The sequence below is a fragment of the Pteronotus mesoamericanus genome, unplaced genomic scaffold (assembly GCF_021234165.1).
Source record: "Pteronotus mesoamericanus isolate MK-2021 breed Mesoamerican mustached bat unplaced genomic scaffold, CSHL_Meso_final contig_20, whole genome shotgun sequence".
In the NCBI taxonomy this organism is placed as follows: Eukaryota; Metazoa; Chordata; class Mammalia; order Chiroptera; family Mormoopidae; genus Pteronotus; species Pteronotus mesoamericanus.
In genome coordinates this window covers 55,636,375-55,658,571 of record NW_026555085.1, presented here as the reverse complement: position 1 = coordinate 55,658,571, position 22,197 = coordinate 55,636,375, and the positions used below count along the sequence as shown (strand labels likewise).

Below are 22,197 nucleotides of genomic sequence, written 5' to 3'. Positions count from 1 at the left end.
CAAGCTCTTCATTCCCTTTCACAGGCTGCAGGGCCCTGGGAAGGGGATCTGGGTGCAGACATGCTCAGCACCCCCCCAGCCCCCACACTCCACCCTGCAGGGCGGGGCTCCGCACAGCCACTTGCAGGAACCTGGGGTTTGAGCCTGGAATCTCACTCTCCGTGGGATTCTAAGGAGCCATTCTTTGAAGAGCTGGTCTCCTCTGGTCCCTTGTTAACCCAGCTGTGTTCAGTCCCCCCCCCCCACCCCGACGGTTAGTCACACCACGGCCACTCCTGTGGGGCTCAGTCTCTGTCCCTGTGCCACACCCTCCTCCTTTCTGTGGCTAGATTGTACCCGTTTGTGAAGCAGCTTTTCCACGCAGGGCTCAGTCTGATCTTGCATGAAGAGTTGGCTAAGGCTTGCATCGCTGCTTTGCCTTCTCAGCTGTAGCTGCTTTCCTTGCTCCCCAAAATTTTGTTTTGACATTTTCATACCAAACTTTTGCCCAACTCTGAGGTCTCCTCAGAGACTACCCTGCCTCCTTTCACCTTTATACAAGCCCAGGTTCTAATAATATTCTGTATTCTATGCCATGGATCTAAAGGTTAAACATTAATCTGCATCAGGTTGTTTAGGATTATATTTTAGCTTTTCTTATGGGAATTTATTTTACCTACACCTTCATCTTATAGGTGTCCATTTTAGGTTGTCTGTGAAAATGTAAAGCATATTTGAACCAGAGACCAGATAATGCTCAAAGATCATCTGATACTCCCAGGAAGCAGCAGTGGGCCCCTAGCCTCCATGAGTGGGTGTGATACAGAGAGATCTGATCAGATCGCTGGGGAGAAGACGGCAGGGGCCGTAGGAGGAGGTAATGGTAAACAGTTTAGGACGGGACTGGCCAAGAAGCCGAATGCCTCCAGAGTGCACGGCATTGTGGGCTAGAAAATTTGACATAAAAGATGTCTTGCTCTCTGGCTCTCTTCTTCCTCGAGGATGCCTGGGTCATCGTGCTGAAGCTGCCTGCCTTTCCCAATGGATGGTATTTTGGATGGGAAGGAACTCCGGGCACAGCTAGGATCAGGCTGGCCTGGCAGAGGGTGGCAGGGTTATTCTCTGGGTGTTCTAGAGGGAACAGGCTCTGAGGAAGAAGACTGACATTTTCCCAAAATTGTGTAACTTTTGTATATTGTGGTTTTTTGTTTGTAAACTAACCCTATAGAAATAACTAAAAACAGGGGGGAAATGCTCGGAGAACCCAGGTGTTAAACGTTTAGCCTTAATTGATAGGCTTAAGTCACTGCTTTTGAATACAGACTCCGTTCCTTTATCGCCAAAACTTTGCCTCTGGAATTTTGCCTGGAGGGTGGCAGTGGGCAGTGATCATTTCATAGCATATCAAATGATATGAAAATCATTTGATAATGATTTCAAAGAGGAAACACTTGAAGCTGGGTCTGTCAGAAGGAAAAATCTGCCTAGAGGGCAAACCGCTGTTTGGTAACAGGTGGGGCACGTCTGCCTACCAGAGCGGCTGTGAACGGGACGCGCAGTCCGCGGCTCTCCGCAATCAAAGTATCAACCTTCATCTGGTTTCTAACTTGTTTTCGGGCATAGCGTTTGTCACTGTGGATTCTCCCTTTTGCTTTCCTTGTTCCTCCACTCAAGGCGAATTATGCCCATCCCCATGGCTGGCCCTAGACAATCCGGCAAATCATTTGGTATGAAATATCAAACTGATATTCTTTAAATAATGGCTTGACATTTAACGAGAGCAAAGGCTGAGTGGTATGGGGGAAGGACAAGGGAGAAGGGTGGAGAATCCCTGGTGCCAATTGTCCCGTCTCAGCAGAGAGCATTTCTGCTCTCACCCCAAACTGGCCCACTCGGCCTCCTACGGACACAGCCCTGCAGCCTCCTGGTCCCTCTCCCTGGACGACAGGCGGGTGACCATCTCCCTGCAGCAGGCCCTCGAATTCCTCTCCTTGCCACCTGCTCAAGGAAGGTTCGTTTCTAATCACACACCGCTTCTTCCAGGGAGGTCACACACGCTTGTACAGCAGTGTTTGGGACTTCTCCGGTGCTAGTGTTTGGCCATCAGCCTGGCCAGCCCCTCCCTTTACCTCAGGGCTGGCAATAAACCCATATTCTAACCCTATGACTGCACTCACTGCCTGTTTTAAGGGCTGTGGGGTCAGAAGCAGAAAGGAAGTCCCCCTTCACCACAACTTCTGCTCCCTCAGGCACAAGCCTGGCGGCGACCTCCCTCCTTTCCCCCTTAGGAGGGATAAATCCCCTGCTTGATTTTTTTTTTTTTTCAGTTCCTCTAAACAATCCTCAATTGCCCATGCTCTTGCTAAAATTTGTGTGTCCATCACAAACTTGTGTGAAACGTGATTACTATTCTTTGTACTTACAAGCCTTAAAAAAAAAAATGAAGTTAAAAGGAAAAAATTGAACTCACACACAGTTTGACAGATTTTCCCCACCGAAGAGGAAAGGAAAAACAAAAACTCCCCACATTAGCGAGTTTCATGATAATGATTTCAAAGAGGAAACACTTGAAGCTGGGTCTGTCAGAAGGAAAAATCTGCCTAGAGGGCATTTTTGGTATTTGTTACACCAGATAGCCTTCCTTGAGCACCTGGCCAAGACCTAAGTAATTGTGTAATGTAATGAGAGTGTTTTGACGAGTTATGCAAAAAACACACAAAAAACAAAACAATCCAGCGCTTTGATGATGGCCAGAAAAATCTAATTCCCGACCGTGATCCGGGTCCTGGTGACCAGCCCCGCCGGGTGGCGTTTCCTGCCCGCAGCTCCGCGCGGCCCCAGGTGAGTCTTGCGCGCTCCCCTCGCTCGGGCCTGCGGGAGGGGCTGGAGCGTAGGCGGAGGGCGGGCCGCGGGTTGCGGGGACCCAGATCCGGGCCCAGACTGCAGCTTCCCTTCCTCGGAGCCTCATTTGCAGCCACATCCTCATCCCTTTCCAGGGCGTGCCGCCTGGAGGCGCGGAGCCCGCCCGGCGCGCCCCAGCCCTGTCGCTCCGGCCGGGGCGGAGGCCGCCGGACCGCGGAGATGCAGGGCGGGGGCAGGGCGCGGGGTAGGTGACTTTATCCCGCCTGTTTCCCTGCCCCGGGGAGCAATGACATCACGCGGCCTTGTCCAGGCGCCGACACAAAGAGAGGCGCGGAGAGGCCGCTGCGGGGGAACCCGGCGGCCGCCCCTGCCGCCCTGGACCCTGGGGTCCCACCGGCCAGGCCCGCCGCACGCGGCCCAAGCCCTTTCAACTTCTCCTTTGCCGCCACCGCCTCGGTCGCCGCTGCCGGCGCCCGCAGCGCGCCGCTGAGCCCGCGCCCGGCCGCGCCGGCCCCTTCTCATGCGGGCGCGGGCCCTGGGAGGGGCGCCCGCAGCCAGCCGCGCAGCATGCACTGGGGGGTTGGCTTTGCCTCGTCCAGGCCGTGCGTGGTGGATCTGAGCTGGAACCAGAGCGTCTCCTTCTTCGGCTGGTGGGCCGGGTCCGAGGAGCCCTTCTCCTTTTATGGGGACATCATCGCTTTCCCTTTGCAGGATTACGGTGGGATCATGGCAGGGCTGGGCTCCGATCCCTGGTGGAAGAAAACACTTTACTTGACCGGGGGAGCTTTGCTGGCCGCAGCTGCGTATCTGCTCCACGAACTCCTGGTCATTAGGTGAGCCGGAGAGGGCCCCGCGTAGGGGCGCCAGAGGGGCTTGGCTACGGCAGGGCTGGCGCAGGGCGGGTGGGGGGCGTGCCAGCCCCTCGGTCACGCTGCCGAAATGACCAGAGGCAATCCATGGGCACCTGGTCGTGAGGGGCAGTTTAGAGTTGACAGGAGAATTAAACTGGTACTGGGAGGGAAAAACGTATGTCTCCCAATCTTTCGGTGCTGAAAGCAAAAAGACTCTGGGTTGTTTTGGACCGAAATAGTCTAATTTGAAACGCCCTTCGGAAGATCCTAAGTGTAGTGTTTTTGCAACAATAGAATTAGGCCCTGTAGGAATACTAAGTTACACTTTTATGAAATGCCTTATTTGTTTATAGATAATAATGCTCGAAAGTTAACCACTAACCTTAGCTTTTACTTAAAGGTTAGTTCTCCACTGCCCCTCCTCAGATGTTAACATCATGAAAAGGCTAAAATTGCAAAGGTCCAGAGACCTCTGTGCCCCTGTGTAGGGATGTATGGCCAGGTGCAGTGGTGTGCAGTTTGCTGTTTTGATGCAGCCTTAACCTGGGTCTCTGCTAATCTGATATTTAAAGCTGAACACCATCTTCAGGTTTAAGTGCCATTGTTGTGTGAGCTGTAGGAGATCCGAGGACAGGGCTAGCACATGGGCCTGCTTGACAAGAACACGGGAGTCGCCAGTGCCATAAACGGTTGCATCGGCTGCCTGCTGCAGAATGTTTACAGGATTGACTTGGGAATACCAGAAAATGGAGGCCCTGCTGTTGGTACATCCAGCTGGACACGAGATCTTTGTCTGACTAGGGTAACACCATCGGCTACTGAGATAGTCGTATGGCTAATTGCTATACTGATTTGTCATTAAAATTTCTGTTCACTTGAACCCTCTGTCACTGAGAAATGACCAGAAATGAGCAGTTTTCAATAGCTTAGAATGTCCCTGTTGGCCAGTATTTTGTAAATACTGAGAAATGGGTCCACACTGCCTTTTTCCAGTGAGTCCTACACAATAGGTTGTAAACAAAGATGGTGACAGGTGACCTTTAATAGGCCTGCAGGCGTTCCAGAAGGACATTGTGACAGGCTAACTCAAGTATGGTGAATATTTCTAGTCTCAGAGGGAAGGAAATCACCTAAGTCTGGGGAAATGTATTGGCTTTCATATTATTTAGTCATAATTGAGAAGCTTTATTTTCACCTTATTATACATTGAATGCCCTCACTTAGCACAGTGCCTTGAATCTAGGTGAACCAAATAAATTTTTAAGTGAACTTATCTCTAGATTATTTAATGTTTTTGCTGCTTCTAAAACCATTTCAAGTTAGGTTTCAAGCTATATGAAAAACTAAACCATTTGTGCAGTAATTTAAACGGTAACCCCATTGTTTCTCAATTATATTCCAGCCCAAAGACTTTTCAGGATCCCAAACCAAGTGGCTTCTCACCAGTTGTCCACTTTGTGGAGGGAGTGAAGGCACAGCTTCACAGGAGTGAGTCCAAACCTTGCTTAAATGACCTTGCAGAAATAGCAAGGAGCTCAGAGCTCACCCTGGGAGCAGGCCACACCCTGGTAGGTGTGGTCGCTGGACACAGGAAAGGCCTTAGGACACAGGAAAGGCCTTAGGACACAGATGTGTCCTTCCCTTCGTAGGGGACTCCTTGGATACTTAGTTGAGATGTTTTCAATCCTTGGTTTATTCACTTTTGTTCTTTGACAAATGCTTAAATTGAGTTGGAAAATCCTGTTACAATGGAAGTAATAAGAGTGCCTGCCCATTTTTGAGCCCTTAGCAGGGTTTCTGCATAGAAATGCTTTATTTGCATGATTGCATTTATTCCTTAAAAAACTAGCTTTGGATGCCTATTCCTCATTTTATGGGTAAGGAAAGTGAGGCCCAAGATGGTTAAGCAACATGCCCAAGATTACACAGCAAGAGTCGTGGGATCCGGATTCAAATCTGAGAATGTGCATCTGCTGAGTCTGAACTTTTCCACCACTGCCTCCTAGAGAGTACCAAGTCTGCAAGAGGTTTCAATGCGGGGAGAGAAAGAGAAATGTAGAGAATTGGGGCATTGCTCCAGGAAGACAGGCCTGTGGTAAGGACCTGAGTTTTTGACAGCCTCTAGGGGCACAGAGAGAGAGGGAAAAACAGACTGGGGAGAGGTTCCGAGGTTGCATAATAAGAGACCTCCACTTAAAGTGAAACCCGTCAGTTATCTGTGTAGTTTAGGGAAAACACAAAACAATGCGATATATGTGAAATGGACAATACACCTTGAAATGGTTACACTAAGTTCACTGGCAGGCGTGTAGTCTTCACCACCCTGCTTGGATTTGCTCCTGTAGGGACTTAACCTTAATGTATGGCTATGTCTCCAGAGTGGAAGGTGAAGTCGTCAGGTGAGAGTTATTTATGAAGTTTCATTAATGAGTATAACCTAAGTAGGTATTTTGGATTTTATTCATGTTTTCCCCACCACAATATTTTTAAACAAGTGTAGTTCCAACCCCATGTTTTTCTCCCTGAGTGGAGGTAGCGTATGTAGCAACTGTCTTTAATTCAATTTGGCATTCGGAAATGTATTGTTTGTAAGTTGAATGACTAAATGAATGACTTTGTTCCTGGCAGCTCATTTGCATTTAAGGCACAGGGGCTCAGCCTGTACTAGAAAACTTAAGGAATCAAGAGCAGTGTCATCTGATCTCCACAAACAGCTCGCCAGCCATACTCAGCGGCCTGGTCCCTGGGCTGTGTTTCACCACGGGAGTAGGGGCGAGTCTCGCTGCTCCACGGGTGTTCTCACAACCCTCATCATAAGGTCACTTGATGAAATACAGCTGTCCAGGAAATAGGTCACCTGCTTCTCTGATCCTAAGCGAGAGAGGTTCCTGATGTGTGGAGGGAGGGCTCTGGGGCCAGGTTGGGTTCAAATTCACTCCGCTCTTAATCAATCATGGGATCTTGGATTGGAGAGTAACCTTTTTGACTGCTGGGTTTTCTCATTTGTAACATAAGGATGGTAACAGTAGCCTTCCTCACAGAGTTGATGAAATGAGTTAACACATATGAAGTGCTTAGCACACCGTTTGACATATAGTGAGCATACAACAAAAGTTGGATATTAGTTACTATAGACATTCATCAGAAAGTTCCAGGCTTGAGTGATCTGAGTCAAACTGGCTCTTTTAATAAAAATAACTGAGGAATTGTCCGTTTTTGTGTAGTTGAAGTGCTTAAGAACTGGGGAACTGGAGCTATAACAACTTGATCTTAAAATGATATTCCTTGGGCAAGTTATTAAGCTCTCAGAGCTTCAGTTTCCTTGTCTACTGCAAATATAAGTATGGTGTAATATACCAAGTTTAAAATATAATATTCATTCTATAGTGTTACTGAAGTCATTTAATATGTGTGTATGCAAAGTCATTGGCATATATGCTTGTCACATAGTTAGCATCTATTCTTATGACATGGCCCAAGTTAACCATTAGAATTAGATTGTTTTGGCCAGTGGCTCAGGGGATTTTATATTTATCTCCTAACCTTTCAGTTCTTAAAATTTTGCCTGGCTAATCTGCATGAAAATACCACTCCATGACTTGAATTATTTGACTGGAAAAAAATCAGTTAGTTGTCAAATCTACCATGTACACTTTCTAGGAACATCGCCTAAATGGCTTCCTAATGTTAATATCTGGTCTTTCAAATATGTCATTGAAGTGAAAAACTTTGATTCATGGCAAATACTGCCAGGAAGCAGCCAATATTTTTATTCTTTTGACCAGTATTTTCAAAATGAGCCATTATCTCTTGAAGTGGAATGGGCACTTGAGTGGTAAACTTCTCCAAAAGAGTTTGTTATATTGAGTGGAGATGCCGCCCGAAGTGGGCACCCGAGTGGTGAGGACACGAAGAGCTTGTCTTCGCTTGCTTAGATAGGAGTTCTGGAGGGATTGCCCTGGGAACAACTGAGGGAGCCAGGGCTCAGGGAAGGCCAGGGAGAAGAGTGGAAAGTTGGTGGGTAGAGTGAAAGATGGAAATTGCAGAAGGTTCCTGTGGTGTATGAGTGGAGCTGTGTGGAATGATGGGATTTTATAGCATAGGGGAATAAGACCATATCTCTCTGAATAAGAATAAAGTATTCTTATGTAATGCTTGATAGCTCACCAAGTGTTTACAGATATTAATTTACTTAATTCTCAGGATAAGAATCTGTACAGGAGAGGTACAATCCTCACTTTTCCTGTGAGAGGAGAGAAGAGGTTGAGGGTCACATGGCCCGGAGAAGGCAACACTTGGACTTGATCCCAAGTGTCCAGATGTGGAATCCAGTGTTTATTTTGCTTTTTGATGGCTATTGAAAACATGTATGAGGGAAGTCCTCCCCACCCAAAAAAAGCAGCCAAAGAAAAAGATAGATGTGTGGCTGAGATGAAGAAGGGGACAAGGTAGGGGCACTCATATAAATGCTGTGTAGTAGAGGTGGGGACCATGTGAAGGTAGAGAGGGTGAGAGAGCCCAGAAGCCAGGTTCCTTGGCACCACAGGTGAAAGGCCAGGTGAAGGCACAGAGAGTTTGAGAGCGGGACCAGAGTGCTCAATGTCTCAGATTCCCTGAAGACTTGGGTCATCTGCACTGTTATTGCAGGGGTCTGTGGCTGAATGGACTGTTTCACGGTGTAGTCTAATGGTCAAGAACATAGGCTCTGACTACCTGGTTCAGTCTAGGTTCTGCCATTTACTAGTAATGTGGCTTTGGGCAAGTTAATCCTATGCCTCAGTTTCCTCATCTATAAACCATGGATAACAAAAGCACCTACCTCATAAGGTTATTGTGGAGGTTAAATGAGATAATACCTGTGAAGCCCTCAGAACAATGTCTGACACATAATGAGCCCAGAATATCATTTTTATCCATCCAACTTGTCCCTGACAGGTGAACAGAGACAGTAAGGGGAAGAGGGGGCCCTGTACCCAAAAGTACTCTTCCTGTCCATTGGTATCAGAGGGAGGTTGATACATAGTTACTTTTCTGAGCTTTTGGGATATGGTAATATCAGAGTTTGTAAGGTTATTTTGTGTTTCAACCAAGCTTCCACTCTAAGTGCTTCTGGGTGAGGTAAGCCCCGTGCCAAACCGATCAGCTTGTTCATTGAGGAGCTACAGCCCAGCAGCGATCTGAGAAACTAAAGGAACTGCATGTATAACACGTGGGTTGTTCTTTATTTCTGTTCTGGTTTTAACAGGAAACAGCAAGAGATTGACTCCAAAGATGCTATTATTTTGCATCAGTTTGCAAGACCTAACAATGGTGTCCCCAGTTTATCTCCTTTCTGTTTGAAAATGGAAACTTATTTAAGGATGGCTGACTTACCCTATCAGGTACTTGTGTCCAAATATGTTTTATTCTCCTGACAGCAGTATTGATTAGAGGGCGGCACCTAATCTCCCATGGTGGGAAGGGCTGGCATTGGTGCTGGGGGGCGAGTATGAAAGCAGCAGTGCCCAGTCCTTGCGTGCGGGGGCTGTTGGTTTTTACACCTAATTTAATGTGGGATCAAAAGGGTTATGAACTTTTGTAGGGTTCAGGGCCATGTTATTTTTTCCTGACATAGAGTACAATTTGGTTAATAGTTTGGATAGGCTTACTGAGCAGCTGTCATCCAGGTGGGAGCACCAATGGCTGACGGGGTGTTATCCCTTAGGTTTCTATTTATTGACAGCATTGGATTTTGTCTCATGCCTCCCGGGGGCAGAGCACCCAGCACGCCACCAGAGAAATACGTACAGATTTTGTGAGAGTTTTCCCAGAGTGTTCCATGTTTTGTGTGGGTGACTCTCAGGGGAACGCTAGCCCAGTTCGGCATTAGAGAGTGAACAGAGGAAGTATAGGGTGAACATTTTCCTCTGAGTAATGCTTGAGCAGTGTCTCACAAATTTGACGGGTTCTCGTTTTCATTGTCATTCAATTCTATGTATTTTTTAAAAAATTCCTTTGTTTTTCTTTTTTACTTAAGTTCTAGCCAAATGCAATTTTTAAAGCTTTATTTTTGTTATTTTTTTTTAATTTTATGATCAGAGCAGGTAGACTTTGTGCTATTAATTCCTTGGAATTTACTGACCCTTTAGCCTAGTATGTGACCTTGTTTTATGAATGTAAAAAACAACTATGTATTCTCTGTGTGGGTGTATAGCTCTCTATGTACTTGCTCAAGCATATTTAGTGTATTGTTTAGACCTATATCTCTGCTTATATTTTGTCTGCCTGTTCTAGCAGTTTCTGAAAGGAATGGGTTAAAATATTAAAGTGTATTTGTTTATCTCTCTTTTTCCTGTCACTCTGTCAGTTCTTTCTTTAAGAGTATTTATATATTTGAGGTTGTATTGTTGGGTTCATTTAATATGAAAGATCATATCTTTTACTGTTTTGTTTCTTTTTCCAGTATACATCGCCCATCTTTTTTCCTTATGACTTTTTTAACCTTGAATTCTGTAATATCATTTATTGAGAATGATTCTTGAGCTTTCTTTTGACTCCTATTTGCTTGGGATATTATTCTTCATCCTCTTTCTTTATATTTTTATTTTTATTTTTTGTCTATTTGTCTCTTTTGGGCAATGTATTACTTATAACCAATCCGAATTGATGAATTTAATACATTTATACTTATTATTGTCTTATTAGGAGTTATCTCTAACATCTCATTTATTACTCTTCTCCTCACTATTCTTAATTTTCCTCATTTCCTGCTTTCCAATGATAGCTAAAATTGTTTCTGTCATTTAAAACAAATTCTATTTTTGTTGTTATGATGGTTGCTCTTAAGCTCCTAATGTGTGTTTATTTATCCCTATTTCTTAAATGTATCCCATTCTGTATTTGTCCTCTAATGATACATGCATGTTAGCAGGTTCATGGGAACCTTGGGTCAGTTTCTCCCCAACCCTCATCCCATTTGCGTTGCTGTTATGTAATATTTTACTTCTGGAATTTTGGAAATGTGTGTGCGCGCGCGCTCTCTCTCTCTCTCTCTCTCTCTCTCTCTCTCTCTCATCCTTTGTCAGACAACAAGCCTTACTAAGTTATTTGACTAGCTTAACTTCCTGTATCTCTGGTCCTACAGGACCTGTTTAGTTTTTATTGGAGTACTTCCTTGATGAGTATTTTTGGCGGGAGCCTTTAAGAGGCAAACTGTCAGTAGCTTTGCATGCCTGAGAACATTGAAGGGCAGACCAAAGAGGTTTGCCCTCATAGATGATAATTCTGTGTTCAAAATTCTTTTCAGTGACTTAAGAATTATATTTTCTTTTTAATATAAAAATTAACAATATAACTCCATTGCCTTTTTGCATCCATATTGCTGTTGAAAAATCTGATATTCATCTGATTCCTTTTCTTTCTTTTTTCCTCTGGAAGTTTTTAGAATTTTCATTTAATCTTGACATTCTTAAATTTCACTATAATGTGCCTTGGTGTGGGTCTTTATATATCTTGTTTTGTTCTTTATAAAGTCTTTTAATTTGAAATCTTTAATCTTTTTAATTCTGGGGAATTATCAATTTTCTTCAGGTATTTCCTTTTCTTTTTTTCTTTTTTATTTGTTTTCCCTCTTTTCTCTCCCTATTTTCTGGGTCCTGAAGGCTCTTCTTTTATTTTCTGCATCAGTGGATGTATCCCTTCATTCTTTTCTTCTTCCTTCTGGGAGAATACATCTCTCTGAGCTTCCATGGCCCTGTTCTTGAATCCATCGTACTATTGCACTCATTTATTGTGTTCAGGTTTTATTTTTCTTCTTAGTATTTCTCCTTGGTTTGTACTGCTGATCTCTACTGTTATCTCTTAGATAGAGGATATTAATAATGCCATTTAAAACGTTTTGTTCTGTCCCAATAACTCTGCCTCATGTTGTAAATATCCAGTCTGTTGCCCTTCTCTTACAGTGGTTGTACGCCTCTGGTTTCTAGTTATTTTGGTTTGAGGTCTTCTTTCACCAGAAATGTCAGCTCGTCTGCCTGCGAATTTGTACTGAGCAAGGGCTAAAGCTCAGGCCACAGGTTGTGTACCTTGCAGGGAGTAGAGAAAGGGAAGATGAGCCTCAGGCATTCTAAAGCAGTGTGGTCTCTCTGGCTTGCTGTCTCTTCTCCAAGTGACTTCCACTGATTGGTCGTTCACCTTCAAGTGCTTACAAAATAGCAGCATTGAGAGAAGGTGATCTCCTTGGATGGAAACAGACCAGCAGAGAGTTTTGACCAGAAGAGCTTCCCTACCCAGCCAAGCTTTGGTCTGCCCTGATAACGATATCCTGCCCCCCAACCCCCCTATCCCCCAACTTTTGACTCCCTGTGGCCATGCTTTCTGAGCCAGCTTCTCCACAGAAGAGGGGTCAGCAGTGATTCTTCTAAGGCAGCACTGGGACAAGATGAATGTCATGCTCTCCGCTTGGTAAGTGCTATTACGGCGGTCCTGTGGGAATATGGTGGAGTGGCACTGAATCCTGGATGTTGGGGGACCTGGGAGGGCATGAGGTCTTTATGGCTGGGAACTCAAATGCAAGTGTGAGTCTGGACAGAGGAGCAAGAAGAAGATTATTCAGGACTTTCTAAGCCAGAGATGGAGGAGAAAATAGCAATAGAAATCAACAAGGCTTGAGTTATCTAAATGCAGTGGATCAGATCTGGAAAATCACTGTTCAGCTTGGTGTTGACAGTCAGTTAAAGGTGAGTGTCACTGAGGGGCGCAGATTGGAGGAGGCTGCTTCCAGCAGCTGCCTGCCTCTTCCTCATCACTCTAGACCAGATTGCTTCCTGTAGCCATAATAGCTTTGAGACAGTTACGGTCCTACACCTGAATTTTGTGCTTCGATTTTCTGGCTGCTTTTGCCTTCATCCCCATGAAGGGATCCTGAGCTTCATTCTGCCCTTTCCTTTCTTGCTTTCCGGCCATTGACCGCTGATTGCTGCCAGCCTGTCTTTACGCGCAGCTTAACTAACTGCCTTTTTTCATGTTTTGGAACAGCTGCTTTTCAGGTAGTATATCTGAAGCAGCAGGGCTTGTGCCTCACTGTGAAGCCTGGAGCTAATACAGGGAAAGGAAATGCTTACTGCCTTCCAAAATTTTTTTTCCAAAAAAGCATTTGAAGCTTTTTTATTTTTTAACCTAAATGAGACTGGAATAAATATTTGATGACCATTAATAAGCACTCACGAGGCTTTTTTTAAAAGCCTGATTTGTGGTCATAGTTATTATCTTTTAAAAATCAGGATATAAATATCAGTAGATAAATTTTTAAAGCTTTTCATTTGGAATTATTTCAGATTTATAGGAAGTTGCAAAACATGCATAGGGAGGTCCAGCAGATATGGTTAATCTTTTTAAAAACAGTTTATTACTTAACATTTTTTCTGTCATTTATTGATTTCAGGGAGAGACGGAGGGAGAGAGGGGGAGAGAGAAACATCAGTTTGTTGTTCCACTTATTTATGCATTCATTGTCTGATTCTGGTATGCACCCGGATTGGGCATTGAACTTGCAACTTTGGTGTATCGGGACGACACTCTAACCAATTGAATTACCTGGCCAAAGCTAGTTAATTTTTTAAAAAACAAAAAGAGTTTTAATATTTTTTTCTGATTACATGTATTCAACATATGGTTCTTGTAAGGATTTCAGAAAACAGAAAAAAGTGTAAGTGGAAAATGAAAATCACATATCTACTAGCTAGAGATATTTGACTGTCCTTTCATTCATTTCTCTAGACATATATGAAGACACCTACATCATTTGCAATAACTGGTTGAGTAAGAAGCTCCTATTTCACACAATAACTGTTTTTAAATAAGATAAAGAAAATAGAAAGACAGTGGCTTCTTTGGAACTCACTGCTCTGGCTTTCAGTTTTAACTTTTGATGTTCTATTTATTTGCTGATATTGCCTTTTTTCCCCCTCATGTCTCTTAAAAAAGTTTCTATGCTATAGTCAAGTTGAAAGAATGGTAGAGTGAACACCCATATGCCCTTCACCTAGGTTCAACAGTTGTTAACATGTTGCTTTCTTTGCTTTATTTCTCATTATATAGACATTTTTGGACAATTTTTTAAATGAACCAGTTGAAAGTAGGTGGCAGAAATCATGGCACTTCATCCCTTGCTATTTCAGTTTGCATGTCCAAAAAATAAGACCTTCCTCTATAAAACTATAATACATATTGAAAATTATTATATAATATGTAATAGAATAGTGGGTGCATGAATCTATTCAGTGTGTTATAACCCACAAAAGTTCCTCAAATTATTTCAAATTTAACCAGTGGGAGACCTTTCAAGATGGCTGTTGCGATGTGAGAGAGAGGAATTTAGCTGAAAATTTGGGGGCAGCATGGCTGTGTAGCAAATCAAAATGACAAGACTTTGGGATTTCTTTGAAGGTCTCAAGTTCTCCATCTACGAATGGTGATGGTGATGTTATTCCTAATGATAAAGCACTTTGTCAAACACTCTATGAGCTTTTTCTCATTTGATTCTAGCAACTGTTATTGTATTATCCCTATTTTACAGATGAGGAAATTGAGGCCCAGGGAGGATTAGGGAGACACAGGGAGGTACAAGGTCACACACCAAATAAATGATGGAACCATACATTTATGCCCAAAGCCTGTGCTAATAATGCAGTGTAGGTGTAGGTGCATTAATCTCACCTGAGACAGATTTGCAGTGGGAAACATCAGGTTGGAAAAAATGTAGGGATTTACCTCTTCATCTTTCCAAAATTATTTTCAGAAACTACTCTCAGTGAGTTGGTCAGACTCCAGTTGCTTAAATAAAAATAGACCAGAAGTTCTTTAATATATTTAAGGAAGTTAAGGACATTATTGTATATATATGTGCATACACACACACACACAGGGGTGGACAAAAGTAGGTGTACAGTTTGTATGGAAAATACAATAATTATAAATAATAATAAAGGGATAAATTGTTTTGCATACCCACAAATGTAGACCTACTTTTGCCTTCCCCTGTATAATATAATATATACCTATATGAATATGTATTATTATTTTTTATTTTAAAAGTAATGTAACCACACTTAGAAAAATTGAAATGAATGGAAAAGGTCACCCGCATCTACCTGTAGTCTTACAATGACTTTTGACATTTTTGTGTTTCCTTTTTAAAATATTTTTTAAATCATCTAATTTTTAGTTATAGAGATAATAGTGTCTCTGAAATGTTGTCTTCTGCTTTTTTTACTCTAGTAAACAAAAGAAAACTTTTACATACATTTTATTGATTATGCTATTACAGTTGTCTCTATTTTCTGCCCTTCACCGCTCTCCACCCAGTCCCCATTCCCTCCAGCAATCCCCTCCCTTAGTTCATGTCCATGGATCATGCATGTTCATTGGCTACTCCATTTCCTCTACTGTTCTTAACATCCCTCTATTTTGTACCTACCAATTCTTAATCCCTGCATATTTTCCCCTATTCTTCCCCTTCTCCCTCCCAACTGAAAACCTTCCAAATGAGATCTCCTATTTATGATTCTGTTCCTATTTTGCTTGTAGTGTTTTTTTAGATTCAATTGTTGATAGTTGTGAATATTGCCATTTTAATGTTCATAGTTTTGACCTTCTTTTCCTTAGATAAGTCCCTTTAACATTTCATATAATAATGGCTTGGTGGTGATGAACTCCTTAAGCTTTGCCTTGTCGGGGAAGCACTTTATCTGTCCTTTAATTCTAAATAATAGCTATGCTGGATAGAGTAATCTAGGTTGTAGGTCCTTGCTTTTCATTACTTTGAGTACTTCTTGCCAATCCCTTCTAGCCTGCAGAGTTTCTTTTGAGAAATGAGCTGACAGTCTTAATGGGATGCCTTTGTAGGTAACCACCTGCTTTTTTCTTGCTGCTCTTAAGATTCTCTCTTTAACTTTAACCTTTGGCATTATAATTATGATGTGGTGTGGTCTCTTTGGGTCCATCTTGTTTGGGACTCTGTGTTTCTTGGACTTGTATATCTATTTCCTTCACAAAATTAGGGAAGTTTTCTTTCATTATTTTTTCAAATAAGCCTTCAATTCTTTGCTCTTTCTCTTCTTCTTCTGGCACCCCTATGATTCTAATGTTGGTACATTTGAAGATGTCCCAGAGGCTCTTTAGCCTATCCTTGTTTTTTTGGATTCTTTTTTCTTCTGTTTTGATTGAAATTTTTTTCTTATGTCCCAAATAATTGATTTGATCTCAGCTTCATTTACTCCACTGTTAGTTCCTTGTAAATTTTTCTTTATTTTACTTTGTGTAACCTTCATTTCTGCCCAGGTCTTTTTTATGCAGTACCCAATGGGTTCCGTGAGCATCCTCATAACTACTGTTTTGAACTTTGCATCTGATAGATTGCTTATGTCCATTTCATTTAGTTCTTTCTGGAGTTTTGTTCTGTTCTTTCATTTGGGCCATATTTCTCTGTCTCCTCATTTTGGCAGCCTCCCTGTTTGTTTCTGTGTATTAGGTAGAGCTGCTTTGAATCCTTGTCTTAGTAGTGTGGCCTGTTGTAGAAAAGCACATAGTTAGCTGGATGGGCTGAAGCCTTAGTTAATTGCCAGGGTGGAGCAACCTGACTCACTGCTCTGTGGCTCTTTGTGAGGGAGGGCTCAGAGAGGGGACAATGCTGCTGCCTGGCCTCTGGAGTTTTGTCTGGAGGAAGCTGCCTTTGGCACTCACCTGGATGCCAGACACTTCAGTTTCTCCCTGTGTGCCACTGGTGCCCTTCCAGCTGTTCCCCTGGTGCTGAAGCCCAGAGGGAATGAGTCTGCATAAGTCCTAATTCCACTGCGGGCCCTTTAAGAGAGATTCCTGAGAATCCTGCTGTTTGATCTCCTGCCCCAATCTCCACTGATTTGCACAGCCAGAAGTTATGGGGATTTATCTTCCTGGCACTGGAACCCTGGACTGGGTGGTCTGGTGTGGGACTGGAAGGGATGGAGGGATCCTTCCCAGTTTTTATCTACCAGATGTAGGTGTGGGACCGCCTGTTATGTGTCTCCGCATCTCTGCGCCTATCCCAGCGGCTCTGCATCTCCGCCCCTCCTACCCATCTGGATGATTGTGGCTTCTTTAACTTCTTGGTCGTTGGGCTTCCATACCGTTCGATTTTCTGATGATTCTGGGTGATATTTGTTTCATAGTCTACTTGTAATTTTTTGCTGTGGTTGTGCGAGGAGGCCAGCTGCATTTACCTACATCTCCATCTTAACTGGAAGTTCTACTTCTCACAATAAAATTTTTGATGAAAACATGCTAGAGCTTTATTTCTGGAAGAGTTGATCATTAATTTTTATGACTACATTTTAAAAGAGTGGTTGAGATAAAAATGCACCAGTACCCAGGAAGAGGGTGTTCTAGAGAGAAAGGCAGATGTGTAAACAGAAATTCTGTAAGAGGCGGGAAGTACACTCTACAGTGGAAATGCAGAAGAAAGGCAGAGAATGGTTGATTTTGGGGAAAGAGTTCACTAACAAGGTGATATTTGATCTGAATTTTTGGGACGGATAAGACTTTGCAGAGAATGGGGACAGGATTTCTGTAAAAAATAAAGAGTCTACAAAGTCAGAGAGGTGGCAAAGAATTTGACTTGGGAGGGTGCACGTAATTTGGAATTCAGGAGACCAGAGGGACTGATAGCGAGGAGGCTGGGCAGGTGGGCAGTGGCTGGATGGTGTGGGCCGAGACTGTATGTGAAGGGAGTTAGGTTGGATCCATTAAAGCCATTGGGTAATTTTGAGCAGCAGAGGTCTTATAACTTATTTGTATTGCAAGCTGTTCCCTCTGATGGTAGTGTGGAGGATGGATAGATTACATTTGTGAAGGACAGACGTTGAGAAGGGGATGTGTTAGATATTTAAGGGTGTGTCAAGAGGAATTTGAAACTAGTGCTATGTTATATGGCAAGTTTACATCTTTACGGCACAAATGGGATGTACTGGCAACTTTTAGAGGTACATGACATGGCTTCTGGTCAGCATCAGGGGTAATGTCGAGGGCTGCTGTGTATGGTTGTGCAGATTGTTCACTGCTCACCAGTGCCTGGCGAAGGAGAGGGCCAGGAGGACTTGCCAAGCTGTGAATCCTGGCACGGGCTGTATCCACCAGAGGAGATTCTGGTTTCCTAATAGCACAGAAGCTAACAGCAGACGTAGCTAAAAGCAAATAGCTAACGGCAGCCCCATTAACTCCCTTTTCTCAGACTGGGCCCAGAATGAATTTCTTTAGAATAAGCAATGAGATAAAGTATCAAGGCAACAGTCAAAGTTCCCAATACGCTTCATCCGAGAGAGCAGTAAGCAACATTAAGCTGCTCTGCTTTGAGCCTTCCAGAAAGGTGTTATTTCCTCAAAGGTCTGAGAAGCCTGGGATCCTCAAGCAAAGTCCAAGCCCAGTCCTTGTGGGAACAACTGGACAGCTACCATTAGGAGTCGTGATGCCTAGCCATAAGCCTGTTGCCTCACTGGAGGCCCATTCAGTGGTCATACATACAACATCCAACATGCAAGCAGTCTTCTTAGACCCAGAGAGAACTCACTCAGAAATTTTGTAATATTCTATGTTTTGTCTCCCTTGTGGTGAAATGTATGGTTTGGTTGTGGGGAAAGGCACACACAAATCTTGGTGTGATTTAGGTGAGAACAATTAGAGCAATAGTCACCTTTGTTAATCCCAGTGATTTCTCACAAAAAAACCCCAAACGGTAATTTTTTAATTTCTTGGCAAATTTTGGTTTCTCGTCTAAAAGAAGGTATGACCGGGGTCTCCTGGAAGGGACCCTTACAGAGTTTGCCATCATCAAGCACTGTTACAAGGAGGTACCTTCTTGGGCAGGGCTTGATGTGTATGGTTACTTGCACTTAACTTTGTTTCTCTAGGATGTAACCAGGCAGAGGTGGGCAGGCTGTGGGTCTGCCGGCCCAAACAGGCAGCCCTATGAGCTAAGAGGGATTTTCACATTTTTAAAGAGTTGAAAAAAGTCAACAGAATAATATTTTGTATTATATCATAGTCACATTCCAGTGTCATAAACAACCCACAGGATTTCTTTTCGCCCCTTTGTAATCCTGCTCTTCTGTTATTTCCTGTCCCTTGTCCTCCCTAGCAAACCCTGATTGGTTTTCTGGTACTATAGATCAGTTTGAATTTTCTAGAGTTTTATGTAAATGGAATCCTACGGTAAATACTTTTTTTTTTTTTGGTCTGGTTTCTATCACTTAGCAATGTTATTTTGAGATTCGTCCATGTTATCGTGTGTATCAGTAGTTCATTCCTTTTTATTGTAAGGTTATACCAGAATTTGCTTATTCATTTACCTCTTGATGAGCATTTGCCCTTTTCCCTGTTTTTGACATTTGCAAAACAAAACTTCTATGAATATTTTTGTACAAGTCTTTGCTTTCTTTTCTTTGGCTCTCTCTTAACAATAAGCCAGAGCCCATGATAAAATCTGCTGGAGTAAAGTAGTGTTTTCATGTGAAGTAAATCTTTTTTTTTGTTCAAGAGTAACCATTTATTCTCTTTAAGAGTTTATGTGCTGAGTCCATTTACTTGAGTAGTACAGTCACTGTCAAATATACAGTTGGAATGTTTGTTTCTGTTAATCATATAGTGAAATTTAAATAAAACATTGCTTTTCTCTCTTTAAACTTTACTCTGTTTAGAACTATTTTGGTGGAAAACTCTCTGCTCAAGGAAAAATGCCTTGGATTGAATATAATCATGAAAAAGTTTCTGGCACAGAATTCATAATTGACTTTCTGGAAGAGAAACTTGGAGTGAATTTAAACAAAAACCTTGGGCCTCATGAGAGAGCCGTCTCCAGGGCGGTGACCAAGATGGTGGAGGAGCACTTCTACTGGTGAGTCCCCGGGGTGTTGGGCGGGGCTCAGTGCCTGGCCCCACCCCCCAGAATAAGCCAAGTTCTGTGGTGCTTTTGAGATACTCCCCAACCCTTTCCTTTTGAAAGTAAAACTTTTCAAAAGTTTTCTGCACTCTGACTGACTTAGGAATCAAACCTATGACTGTTAATTTTCTAGGTATCTAGAGCAGGGTCAACGTTTTCTGTAGAGGCCCTGCTAGCACATATTGTAGGCTTTGTGCACCACATGTCTCTGTAGTAACTACAGTTGACCCTTGAACAATGTGGTGATTAGCAGCACCAACACTCCGCGCAGTCGAAAATCCACATGTAATTTTGACTCCCTCAAAACGTAACTACTAATAGCCTACTGTTGACTGGAAACTTTACCGATAACATGAACAGCCAATTAACACATATTTTGTATTGTATACTGCATTCTTACAATAAAGTAAGCTAGAGAAAAGAAAGTGTATTAAGAAAATCGTATGGCAGAGAAAGTACATTTATTGTACAGTACATATTTATTGAAAAAAATCCACATGTTAAGTGGGCCCATGCAGTTTAAACCCATGTTGTTCAAGGGTCAACTGTACTCAACACTGCCCTATGGTTGTCCTGGGGAAGTGGCCGTAGATGAGATGCAAATGAATAAGCGTGACTGTGTTTCAATAAAAACACAAATTTGAATTTTATTTAATATAAAATGTTATTATTTTTCATTTTTTAGCCTCAACCATTTAAAAATGTAAATTTCTTACCCTATGGGCTATAGTTGGCTGACCGTGATCTAAACTGGCACTCACTGAGGTGAGGGAGATATGTTAATAGGCTGGGCTGTTCACCAGTACAAGCTGCTGAATTAAAATAACATTGCATCAGATACCCAGAGGAGGGAACAGAAAACTAAGACAGAAGAAAAGTCTTAGGTGAAATAAATTACACAAGCTTTGTAAGATTATGGTGAGTTTTACTTAGAGGACGAGAGCACCTCTATATCCAGGAGTAAAGCATGCTGCTGCTTTCTGCGTGTCTTTGCCCTGATTACCCGACTGCTGGCTTGTAGTCCCCAAGTCTGAAGCGTCACACACTGTGCTGATGAGTTGCCCGTCCTGCACATGGCGCTGTGCTGGCTGTGACACCGTGGGAGTTAAATAGACACGGTTATTCTTGCTTTACAAACTCATTGTCATCTGGGTTTTTTTTTCCCTTTTCTTTCATCCATTTATTGGGAGTCATAGTACCCTTCTATATCCCAGTAGATAAGAGAAGTCTTTTCTCAGATTCCTGCCAACTTTATCTTGTTCCAAAGATTGAATTAACAATTGTTAAGCTTGCATTTTTGGCATTAATTGTTCCTCTTGGGTCAGCAGCTCACCCAGTAGCTTTTTCCTCCCCCACTGGGAGATGCGCTCAGTGTGGGGGTGACTGTGGAAGGTTCTTCCTCTTCACCTTCCTATTTCATTCACTCAGCTTTCTAAATAGAAAACTTGTTTTGTCTTTTGGATTTTCAGTGACCCTCTATTTCTCTTTTCATCTTTCTGCTTTCAATTCTTGCTCACTTCATTCCAGGGCCGACCTGAAGACCCAGGCACTGCTCTTCCCCTGTCACGACAGCGGCGAGGTGGGCGGGAGCAAGGAGGGGAGCAGGCAGAGGTGCGGGTCTGTGTGGGAGAAGTGGCAGGCTGTGTTCCGGAAGGAACCCGGCTCTTTTGCTTATGGTAGCACCTGTCGAGAACTGCTGGGCTTCCCTTCCCAAAGACTCTGCAGGGTTTTGCAGTGAGGACCAAAATGTATGACTACGTGTGACATGCGTAGCTTCAGGGAAAAGCCTGTGGGACTGAGCCAGTCTCACCTGTTTGCCAGGTTCCAGTCACTGCTTTGCAGCGCTTAAGGGAAATGAAGAACCAGCACGGGGCCACCCTGACCCTCGTGCCACCGTCTTTGATTGATGGGCCCATTAATGGGGAAAGCTAGCACTTTGTCAGCTGCCTGAAAGGAAGCCTAAAGCTTTATATTGGTTGGTAGTTTTGTTATAACTCTTTGATTTCTGAAGCGGTTCATTAAATTTATATTCCAGTTGGAAAGACTTCTATTCAGAAAGATTCCTAAGTACTCCCTGTCACTGCTGCTTTCTCTGGGTGTGTGGGCCATTTTATATATATTTACTTCATGGTAGAAGTTCATCATCTGCTCGTCCCTCCCCTTCTCTCTCTACAAGGGACTCGGCTAATACTTGCTGGGGGTGGGGTATGGTGGGGTATGTTGGGGAGGGAAGGGCACTTGTGGGAGGGATGGGAGGGAGAGATGGCAGGTGGTATCCTGGTAGGGAGGTATCTTAATTTTATGGACCACAAACCTCCAAGTGTTTGGGTCATAGATAGACTCTTCTCTCTTTTTAATTAGAAAAATATATTTTTGGACGGCTAGCTACTATTTCTCATTTGTGCTCTTCAAGAGTTAATTTGAGGAAGAAATAGTTAAGATGGAGGTTAGGCCTTGATTGAGGTGCACTTGTATACAGCAAACTTTTAAAAAAAAAATCCTAATTCATCCAATTCCCTTAAGTCCCTAGTAACAGAAGGAAAAATGGACCTTCCTCAT

At 43.1% G+C, this 22,197-nt stretch overlaps 1 protein-coding gene across 2 annotated transcripts in view; it reads left to right on the top strand.

The window, feature by feature from the left end:
- The first annotated feature begins 2,727 nt into the window (after window positions 1-2,727).
- The window catches only part of FAXC (failed axon connections homolog, metaxin like GST domain containing), a 70,065-nt gene continuing 50,595 nt past the window's right edge, over window positions 2,728-22,197 (top strand). Inside the window, exons 1-4 of one of the 2 annotated variants that reach the window (XM_054569744.1) lie at window positions 2,728-2,820; window positions 3,553-3,674; window positions 8,938-9,073; window positions 19,397-19,593. In XM_054569744.1, coding sequence (XP_054425719.1) covers window positions 3,568-3,674; window positions 8,938-9,073; window positions 19,397-19,593 — 440 coding nt within the window. In that variant the 5' untranslated portion in view covers window positions 2,728-2,820; window positions 3,553-3,567. Of the gene's footprint in view, window positions 2,821-3,407; window positions 3,675-8,937; window positions 9,074-19,396; window positions 19,594-22,197 lie in introns of those variants that run through there. The other variant, XM_054569743.1, reaches the window with a different exon arrangement.